The 11473-nt window shown below is 38.2% G+C and overlaps 1 protein-coding gene across 2 annotated transcripts; it reads left to right on the forward strand.

Annotated features, from left to right (window-relative positions):
• Positions 1 to 1233: 1233 nt before the first annotated feature.
• LOC131928891 (SH3 domain-binding protein 2-like) lies at positions 1234 to 4467 on the forward strand. 2 transcript variants are annotated; one of them, XM_059285048.1, is made up of 2 exons: positions 1234 to 1292; positions 2952 to 4467. In XM_059285048.1, exon 2 carries the CDS (start codon positions 2978 to 2980, stop codon positions 4316 to 4318), a length of 1341 nt encoding a protein of 446 aa, XP_059141031.1. In that variant the 5' UTR covers positions 1234 to 1292; positions 2952 to 2977; the 3' UTR covers positions 4319 to 4467. The 2 variants fall into 2 exon arrangements, with proteins under 2 accessions (XP_059141031.1, XP_059141030.1); XM_059285047.1 differs by having other exon boundaries at positions 1235 to 1335.
• The last annotated feature ends 7006 nt before the right edge of the window (positions 4468 to 11473 follow it).

An 11473-nucleotide genomic window follows, 5' to 3' on the forward strand; every position in this document is an offset into this window, starting at 1 on the left:
TTAAGTTCTTTTATTTTAAAAGACGCAGTTAGGGCTACTTAAACAAATGTTAAATGTAACGTCCATTAAATTTGAATAAATAAAAGATCAATTTAAATGTAAACAAAGTAACTAATATAGCTTATGGTGGGTAAGAAACTATTTTAGACAGAAATCGATGTTTAAAAAAATTAAAACCTGCAATTTTGAAAAGGAAGAAGTAGGCTGATACGTTGCGTTATTTTAAAAGTAGGGGTAGATCTAGGTGGTCGGCTTGTGTGTGACGATTGAGAGGAGGGATGTTAAAACTAACATTTATCGATGACCCCTATGGGTAAAGTTTGGAAAAACCCAATACAAAAGTCAAAAATATAGTATTTGATGCGATAAATATTTTTTTTTCAAAACAATAAATCGTAATTTTTTTTTTAAAGTTTAAAAAAATAAAAACGCCAAAAAAGATCAATTGATCAGCTCTGTAATGGACACATTTCAAATGTATCGAAGATGTATAGCTGTCACCAACATGGCGTGTGATACTTGATGCCCTTTGTCAACGCAGCTCACTTCAAACAGAGAAAGAGAAACGGCAACACTAAATAGTTCACGAACTTCTAGAACCGAATCTCCATTTTCTAGCTGGAACTCGAACCTCTGCAACATAGACGACAGGAACAAAAAAATGTTCTATCTTAACCAGGAACTACCCAAGACAAGCTATGTCGTCAAAATAAAACGGTGTGAGTTCTCTCTTCATCAAATTTCCTTGCTGGTCCAAGAACCTATTAAGCCGTAAATTTTCGAAATCTCTAATTAAATGTACTTATTTTGTATGCTGTTTAGGTTTGTATGTGTATGTGTGTGTTGTAACATACACGTATCTTGATGTTATATGTAACATATGAATGCCCACGTCCAATGAAATCTAGTATACAACTGTCGCTACTATTTTGTAAAAGACCAAAATAACTTGTGGGTATATTCACAGGGATCGGTTGGTTTGAAATTCAGCAGGATATGACAACTCAGTTTATATATATATATATATATATATATATATATATATATATATATATATATATATATATATATATATATATATATGTGGAATTGATTAGGAACCAGGAAGTAGATTGAGGGTTTGAATGATCACCACTTTGGTCTATAAAGAGCAATGCAATAAACCTATAGTCTCTGTAAAGACTTGTATTGACTTTGTCTATGCCTTGACAATACAAAACATATACGATGTGCTGGTCTGGTATGTTATGTGCTATAGCAGTGTAGACGGCTTAGCACCGCTGTATGCTTATGTAAGTCACGTGTGTTTTTCTACTACAGTGATAATTTGAACAGGTATGTTACATGTGTAATGAGATAATTCTGTAACTTACAACTTTGAATAATATACTTATAGACAGTTGATTCTGTTGGTATTATTGCTCGTCAGCTTTTATTTTAACTATATTTAAAATCAAAACTGTACACTTCATTGAGTAAATAAATTATATTTTTAGCTTAGTGTGCATTTAGAATGTTTTAAAATAAAGATAAAAGCATTCTCTCAAACACATACAATACAATTATATACATTTATTCATCTATAGGCTACGTCTCTCTCTTTATATATATATATATATATATATATATATATATATATATATATATATCTATATCTATATATATCTATATCTATATCTATATCTATATCTATATCTATATCTATATCTATATCTATATCTATATCTATATCTATATCTATATCTATATCTATATCTATATCTATATCTATATCTATATCTATATCTATATCTATATCTATATCTATATCTATATCTATATCTATATCTATATCTATATCTATATCTATATCTATATCTATATCTATCTATCTATCTATCTATCTATATATATATATATATATATATATATATATATATATATATATATATATATATATATATATATATCTATCTATATATATAATTCTCTTCTTCGAGCCGTTAGAAAACAAGCTGCAAACGCTCTCCCTACCTCCCCACCCCTACATGGTTTTAGTGAGCTGTGTTCACTCTAAATGTTTACAAGCAGAGCCAACGATTTTAAACGTAGGGGGGGGGGAGGGGGGGAAAGGGAAGGAAGGGGGGGGGGGGGGTTATGGTCCTTAACGAGCTACTTATAGTGTTTTAAAGAAATATTTTCAGTGTCAGCGTTGGTACTGTCGAATTCACAAATTATGAATTATTGAAAATTAGAAACAACTAAATAGCGGCGTATGTTATGCCGCGGGCCGGCTCGTATATATATAGTTTACATAAGTTGTTGTATACATGAGTATTTATTGGAGAAATAGAATTAAAAATCGACCTAACCATATAAATAAATTTATTCCTTCAGGAATGAGGAAGTCGAACATTATTTTTGATTAGTGCCAGATACATCGGTTTTAAATCGTTTAGTGGGTGAGGGGGTTGGGCATGGGGGTGGGGGGTTGGGCTATGAAATTACTGCATTGATTTTGTCTTGAAATTCTTCATGTGTGCCTGGGTTTGGTAACTCGAACATATGGCCATACATTAAAAGGATTCATTCACCGTACGACTCTGGTAGAGAGCTATTATCACGACCTCACAGAAACTTATTTCACATTTAAATGAACGCTAAAACATCCACTACACGAAATAATATTGCTATTTCGATTGGCAGACTACGTTTATTAAAATTTACTATATATATATATATATATATATATATATATATATATATATATATATATATATATATATATATATATATATACTAGTTTGGAGTATATCTTAGCTACCTCTCAATTAGAGATCGAACATTTTGTGCATGACAATTATTTTACTGATGTTTAGAAAAAATGTTTAAACTATGCTTTGATTTAGGTTTCTTATTCTTTTAAAAATATGTCTGCTGTATAAAGTTGTTCTACTTTGTGTAACTTTCAGGCACCTGTTTTTGGAAGAACGTCTCGATGGCAGAAGTAAAAAAATCTCTATCGTTCCAAATCAGCGGCTGTTCTTTGTCTGCACAAGATCTCCTCAGATTAAAGGCGCCAATCAAGTACGGATTTCTCAGGAAAAAACCCAAAAAGATGAACATTGGTAAATGGCGAACCAAATTCGTTGTCCTTCTAAAGGAATCTGTTTACATTTACCAAGACGAGACGTCTAAAGTCGTGTCGAAGAGTTTTAGCTTAAAGGGCTATAACCGCGTCAAGAGAGTTGTTTCTAAGTCCCACGATTGGTGTTTTGTTATCGCCCCTGCAGGGTCACATCCGGGGCTTAAAACATACACGCTCTCTTGTATCAGTGAGCAGGAAAGGAAAGAATGGATGCGGGCCATCAAATCTCAGCTACACGTTACACACAACATCCCAGAACCAGACGAATTAGAGATGTCACAACATCTTGGGGACGTGGAACAGGCTTACACACTTATAGAAACACTTGTATTCCCCGACGAAGGAGAAGATGCAACAAACAAAAGCGACGAATCAGATTCAGATTTGGATGACAACCACGTAAAAACTAAAACCAAAGAGTTTTCTAAAATTCCCCCTAGACCTCCAAGTAAAAACGGTATTGCTGGTATGATGCAGAATTTATCCACAACAACACGGCAAATCGCTACAAGTGTTGTAATGCCTGACTCGATCGCTCCAAAAATACCACCAAGAACTGGGTCATCCGTTGGCAATCTGGACAAAACGTTGCAAGAACTGTCCACCACGACCAGATATATCGCGACATCTGTAGTTCTCCCTGATGTTGTTAACCCCAATGTCATTTCACCCTACGCTCCAAATGTCATCTCACCCTACGCCCCACGGGATTCGAACAGTAGCAACCTCTCACTTCCTGATGACACGTCACTAGATAAACCTACAAAACCTACTCAACCATCCGATAAACCTCCAACCGTCCCACGTCGCACTTACCTCCCCAAAACCAACTCCCCTTACGTCAACTGGCCTATGACCCTTGAAACCATGGCAACTGTACAAGAGTCACATCCGGACCCTGATCACCTAACTCGGATGCTGCAATCCACGCGAGAATACGGCACCTACATGATCCGGGCCACAAAACCCGGTCACGTGGTCTTGGCTTTTCTGACGCCCATTTTCCAAGTGAAAGAGTTCAAAGTTCACGAACAAGCTGGTCGGTTTTCGTTAGATCAATCCAACTATTTACCATCCATTGAAGACTTGTTAGAGCATTACTCGCACGACGAACCACTACCTAACACAGATCACTATCTTAGGCAGGGGTACTACGCTGTTATATTAGGGCATACCAGATCTCCTAGCTGATGATACCTTGTAGTTTATGTTTCATAGTATATATTTCATGTACGATGGGGCGGAGCTAGATGGCTAACCCGAAAGTCTCGAGTTCGAATCCGGGTTCAAATCAGCAAAGCGTCCTTGAGTTCACCCAGCTCTGATGGGTATCTCTCACGATAGGGGATAAAAAAGCGGCTGGGCATAGTGCTGGCCACATTATCCTCTTGTATGCCGAGCTCATTGAAACGCATGAACTCTACTTCATCTACTCCATGTCTCTTTGGCATAAATGGGAAAAGATGATGATGTCATGGACGATGTTTTTCAAATTTCATCTCCTTGATTCATTCATTACATGTTCTTAAAAGAAGCTAGTTATCTTCAGCTATCACCTCAATGTAAAAGTGTGTAACCTCTTGAACCATACGGATAATGAGACAGATGCAGTAGAGTTCATCTGTTTTTCTGAACTTAACGTACGAAGGGACAGTATGATCAGCTCTATACCCAGTTGTCTTTTCTTTCCTCTGACTTAAGCTACGCCCTACTTAAGTCTGGTCATCGAACTCGAGATTTTAGGGTTAGCAACTGTGTGCTTTATCACTCGACCATGGCGTCCTTTAACATATCACCAAGTTAGTAATGTGCACTATTGTGTGAACTACGGGTTGTCCTTCCTCTTCAATGTGAGTGGGTTGTCACTGAGTCCAACCATCAAACCAACCTGCTGTGTGGCTGACCTCCGATATCGTCAAATGTGGCCACACATACTGATTGACTCTACTTCACCTGCTTAACTCTGGAATAGACATAACAGTTTGACGTCACTAACTCTGAGATCAGCTCGTATATCCCCTGCTACAAACAGGAAACTGCTACCTCCTGGTGCCAAAATTTAAATGAATACATTTAGGACATCAACCGCCGAAATTAAAGACATTACAATTATTGCCTGAAGTATTATATCTGTTTTACATATGAATGCTTAAATATTAATTTTGTTTTATTTTAAACTTTTTTTACAGTCGTGATTCTTGAAACATTTTTTACCCACATTTTATAATGTTATACACTTTGTGTTTGCTCAATGTATTAGTTTGTTGTTGAATACAATTAAAATATGTGAACACATATCATGCAATTTATCATCTACTGTATATTGGGCGAGCGGTGGTTAAGAGCCATGTTATATAACATTCCGCCATTCTTTTCCTGTTAAATGTTTTATTACCGAAGGTTTACAAGAACTGTATATACAAGTTTCATTATCAGTTAGGCGAGTAACCGTTGTTTAACTGAACCTGTTCCAAACAAACTTTGTTAGTTGTGTCTGTTGCGGGATAAGTGGCATGTAGATCAGAGACGTAGCGGGGGGGGGGGGGGGGGGGGGCGGACCGCACCGGGTGACATCATCTACGGGTGTGACACCAAGGCAAAAAATAGCAAAATATATAGAGAAAAACTTGAGGGGGGGGTGCAAATAGAAAATTTTAAAGTTTGTCCCTGGGAAGGGTCGCTATGCCTCTGGGGGGGGGGTGACACCATTAAGTGCCGCACCGGGTGACACCCGACCTTGCTACGCCACTGATGTAGATTATTTCCTATAGTCTATTGTAGGAATTGTGGTCTATGAAATGGTCTGTGTTACACACTGTACGATTTATGAACACAATAACACGCTACGCAGTACAAAGATTAGTAGCCTTCATGTATACTATATTGTGGTCGGCTAACCCGAAAGTCTTGAGCTCGAATCCTAGGCTCGTCTGTAAGACCTCCATGAGTTCAACCAGCTCTGATGGGTACCCGATACACGTTAGGGAAACAGAGGCGGTTGGACATAGTGTTGACTACAATATCCCCAGTATGTCAAAGTCATTAAAACAGAAGAACTCTACCTCATCTGCCCCATGTGTCTTGAGCACGAACGGAAAAAGATGCTGAAAATATAGACTACATTGAACAATTATTTTCAGTTAGTTTCTACTCTTTAAAGTATCAAAACATAACCCGAAACAATTGTTGTTCAGCCCTAACATATGGTTGTCAGTGATAGTTTTAAAAATTGTTCTTTCCTCAAAATCATTGACCCTTTCATCAGTAGTAATCAGACGACCGATCATCGACCAGACCTATGCTGTTACCTGTATAGTTCGAACATTTTTCCTCCAATCAGACCCAAGTTATTTCTTAGTTTACACATGACTGCATTTGCTTGACTTAGCAATTTTAGTTGCTTGACTTGTTTTCAACATACGAAAATAGAACACAACAACACTGTGTTATACAATAGTGATTCGACATTTTGAATTACCGATTCTATTTATAGTCACACTGCGTCAGCCAAAATCCCCAACTCCAACATAATACATCTTACTACGTAAAAAATATAGATATATTCGGCCGAGATTTATAAATACCTTAATGTACATGTCGTTGCTGTATGTTTTTTGTTTATCACATATCTCTTGCCGATATCCAATTGCTGATATGCTTTGGAGTGTAATATGTTTTGGGGCACATAATCCAAAAACATGCTACGAATATGTGCGGTGAATAGGGGTCAAACGTATGTGGTAGGGGATATTTCATAAATGTGATATGTGACACACAATTTTTTCATTAATAAAAATGCCGTTCTTCTAGCCGTAGACTTTCAAGACAGCTGAGACAAATGTCTTATTTTAGAGTAAAAAAAAATTAGCTCGTTGATAAAACAATTACAGAGCAGACATTTGGGGTGGGGGGGGGAATTTAAGTGTTGCCAGTGCCCCACCCCCTCCTCTGAGCACGTCCATCACTCCCCATACCGGTATTTAGTTCCCCCGTTCCAGTCCACATGTTGCAGATGCAGTAGAGTTCATATATTTCAATAATTTCGGCATATAGGTTATAATATGGTCAGAGCTATGCTAGGCCGCTTTTTTTACATAACTTGAGTCAGGTAACTATTAGAGCTGGATGGACTCAGGGACAAGCCCGGGATCCAAACTCAAGACTTTCAGGTTAGCAGTAGTAAGCCTTACCACCCGACCACACCATATAACACCGTACTCCGCTCCAACCCTTGATTCCACATTCTGACGGCTGGAATGTGTTATATGGTACGGTCGGGCGAACGAAACCATCCAGCTCTGATGTGTAACTGACTCACCATAGTGAAAGTAAAGGTGTCTTGAAAGGATTTCCACATTTTTACTTAACGACACTGTTGCGTATGAAAACAAAAATACGTTCACAATCAGATTCCGTAAAACCAATTCTAGTAGTGTTTTAATTATCTTAGTTGTCTTTTAAAAAGAGTTTTTAAGATAATAATTAAGCCTCTTCTAAAAATTGGGGAATTCCTGATGCACTTTGTTGCCCTTACCCCTTGAAAAATTATAATATGTCACTTTAACAGTATAAAAACACATCCGTCTAAAATCGGAAATAGCGTCAACGGGAATTTCCAATCGGTAACATGGCTTATAGCTTGTATGTTAAGTTTTTTTAAACACATTGATACCTCACAAACTCAGGAATGTCAAATTCAGTGTTTCTCAAACTTACAATTTAGAACTTAATGTTTTTTTATTAACTTAAAAAATTAATTGTAATTTACGTTAATTAATTAGTAATAACGTAGTTTAAATTGTTAGATTTTATGCTATAAAATATTATAAGGATATGAATCTGCCATATATTTTAAAAGTAAAGTACTCTTTTGAATCTGTCGGCCCATGGGTGTCATGTGATGTAGAGTTTATCTGTTTCAGTGACCTCGGAATATGAGGGGATAGTGTGGTCAGCACTATGCCCAGCCGCTTTTACTTTCCCTAACATAAGTCAGATACACATCAGAACTGAGTGCACTCAGGACGCTCTATGGACACAAAACTAGGGATTCGAACTCGAGACTTTCGGGTTAGTAGCCGTATGCTCTACCACGACCATATTTTAGCATCTACCCTTCTCTATAGATGTGCCTCCAGCTTTAAGTTTCCATAGACATTCAGCTAACGATAGGGGGGGGGCAGACATTTTATTTTTTGTAAAAGGCACTATGACTTAATAAAAATTGTTTGTTAAAATCTTACTGTAGCAGAAGGCAGTGGCGTCACTCGATGGGGTAACTAAGAGCGTCACCCCACCCCAGCAATTTAGTATCATCGGTTTTATTATTTTAACTGGAAGCGACATTGTTTGGGCAGTAAATTTTACGATTTTTCCACTTAATGTCACCCCCTAAATGGTGTCACCAGGTGCAGACCGCAACCCGCGCCCTCCGCCTAGGAGTTGGTAACGTTTCTAAATTGATAGTCACTCTTTAATCCACTACTGGTTTGGGTTATGGTTATTTTAGTGTTAGAGTCAATATATTGATTTTAGGAAGGACCGCTGTAACTAGAGCCCTTTGAGGACCGCTGTAACTCTAGAGCAAGTTGAGGACCGCTGTATCTAGAGCACGCTGAGGACCGCGGTAACTCTAGTTGAGGACCGCTGTAACTAGAGCCCTTTGAGGACCGCTGTAACTCTAGAGCAAGTTGAGGACCGCTGTATCTAGAGCACGCTGAGGACCGCGGTAACTCTAGTTGAGGACCGCTGTAACGCTAGAGCTTAAAATTTGGCGGGATGTTACCTTACAATTCGGTTATTTATAGAACACGATATTTAAGCATACAGCTCTGACGTCACAAGAAACCAGCCAACTGTGAAATTTGAGAAAATTTTTCAAAGTTTTAAATTCTGGAAAAACACACTAACCGGGATACTTAATAAACATCCCAAACTTACTGCAACTCTTGTTGTTTTTTTAATTGATAGTATTGCAGACAGGTAAGACTGACTGATATTAGTATTTAACTGACGTTGTTTGTTTTCATTAAAGTCTTGTTTTTTTTTTCTTCCTGCAGACGTGTTTTTTCTTTTTGACAAAGGTTAAGTTCACGGTCCCGGTCCAGTGACCACATACTTATTTCATAACACAGACAACCATTTTATTGTAATAATTAGAAGGACAGGATACATCCGGCTAATCATCATTTCAGCGTACATCTTTGCTATTTTGTAGCTACTATCATTAAAAATAAAACAACTAATTATAGGCTTATTTCTAACTCGAAAAGCAAGTATTCAGTTTGGGTAAATCTAGATTTCCCAGCGTGTAATTTTTAGACCTCGATCTACTTCCCTTTGCAGATGATACACGTAAACATGCTGGCTTTTAGACGCTGAATAGCTAACATATTATTATAATAGTTGTGTTTTCAGAGGGAGCCATTATGTGAACATTCTTTGTGATATTCTATACTTTAAGTTCGTTTTAATATTCAACGATCCTTCAGGAAAGATGATCAATACAATTATGTCTGAGTTTGGTCACATCTAAGCAACTGAACGGGATTTATTTTTGTATTAATATTATTATTTTTAATATTAATATTTTTTGTATCAATATTAATACGTAAGCGCATAAGTTTAGTGTATAGCGTTTGCTCTTTTATTCTCTATTTTATAATTATGTAAGCCGAATTTTCTCTTAAATTGTTTCACGTAAATGCATAGAAGTCAAATTTTTAAAAGATTAACTTAACATTCTTTTTGTTGTATCTTTAATGTTAAATACACAGAAGTTAAACTATGTCAAAGGCTAGCTTAAAATTTACATTTGTTATATCTATATTGTAAGGTTGTCGCACTTGAAATCACTGAACCATGTCGGAAGTGTACAGACGCCATAGCCGGGACTCCCCCAGCATGCAGGTGTCTGGCAGCGGCTTCACAGCCCAGGAGCTGCTTCAGCTCAACGTCGCTCTCAAGTACGGCGTCGTCCGCAAGAGGAACTCTAAAATCAACATCGGGAAATGGCCGCAGAAGTTCATCGTTCTTCTAAAAGAATCTATTTACGTCTACCAAGACGAAACGTCCAAATCGACGTCACAGACGTTGATGTTGAAAGGTTACAACCGCGTTCAGAGGATTCAGTCAAAAACTCATAGCTGGTGTTTCGCTGTATTACCAGAGGTGAAGGACGCTTCAGCGAAAGCTCATAAGTTTAGTTGCATCAGTGATGAGGAAAGGCAGACCTGGATGTCCGCCATTAGAGTTCAGTTATACGAAGCTAACAACATCCCCAGTGCCAGCGAAATTCGCAGTTCTCAGTACCTGGGCGATATCGAACATTTCTACAACCTCCTAGAAAAACCTGTCTTCTACACAGAAGGCGCGGGGGAAAGTGTGTTCTACGATAATGATTCCGAAGACGATTTTGTATTTGTCGAAAATCGACGCTCTGATCCAGAAGCTGACAGAGTTGAAAGGGTTAACGATACTGCCGGTTATATCTTAAGTGGACTGATGGCTGTTTCCCAGACGTCCGCGCATTTAGCTGCTACAATTTCTGGGTCAGATGTACCCAGAACTCAGGACTTTGAGTCGGCCGGACAAGATTCAGTGACGGTCAGTGAAAAAGATGAAGGGATTGTGCAAGATCTGCAGAAATTGAACGAAGAGGTCAATAAAATCGCCACATCCGTTGCGTTTTCTGGAGCTAAGCAGACGACGCCTCGTTATGAGAATTGGCAACCTTTGAACCCAGGGGAACCACAAGTTCTTTTAAACTGAATTTGTGGTTTGTGTTTGTGGTATTTCATTGTTGGATGGGCGGTGTGTGGCACAGTGATGTGTGACCCAGTGATGTGTGACCCAGTGATGTGTAACCGTGGGATGTGTGACCCAGTTATGTGTGAACTAGTGATGTATGAACCAGTAATGTGTGACACAGTGATGTGTAATCTCAGTGATGTGTGACACAGTGATGTGTGACCCAGTGATGTGTGACCCAGTGATATGTGACCCAGTTATGTGTGAACTAGTGATGTGTGACCCAGTGATGTGTGACCTTGTGATGTGTGACCCACTGATGTATGAACCAGTAATGTGTGACACAGTGATGTGTGACCCCAATGATGTGTGAACCCAGTGATGTGTGAACTCAATGATGTGTGACACAGTGATGTGTGACACAGTGATGTGTGACACAGTGATGTGTGACACAGTAATGTGTGACACAGTGATGTGTGACACAGTGATGTGTGACCCCAATGATGTGTGAACCCAGTGATGTGTGACACAGTGATGTGTGACCCCAATGATGTGTGAACCCAGTGATGTGTGAACTCAATGATGTTTGAACCCAGT

This window comes from Physella acuta, unplaced genomic scaffold (assembly GCF_028476545.2).
Source record: "Physella acuta isolate Inbredline_101_S28 unplaced genomic scaffold, ASM2847654v3 ptg001560l, whole genome shotgun sequence".
Classification (NCBI taxonomy): domain Eukaryota; kingdom Metazoa; phylum Mollusca; class Gastropoda; family Physidae; genus Physella; species Physella acuta.

Bases quoted from the DNA above. Each gene is read 5' to 3' on its own strand.
- LOC131928891 (XM_059285048.1), top strand. From the start codon at position 2,978: ATGGCAGAAGTAAAAAAATCTCTATCGTTCCAAATCAGCGGCTGTTCT.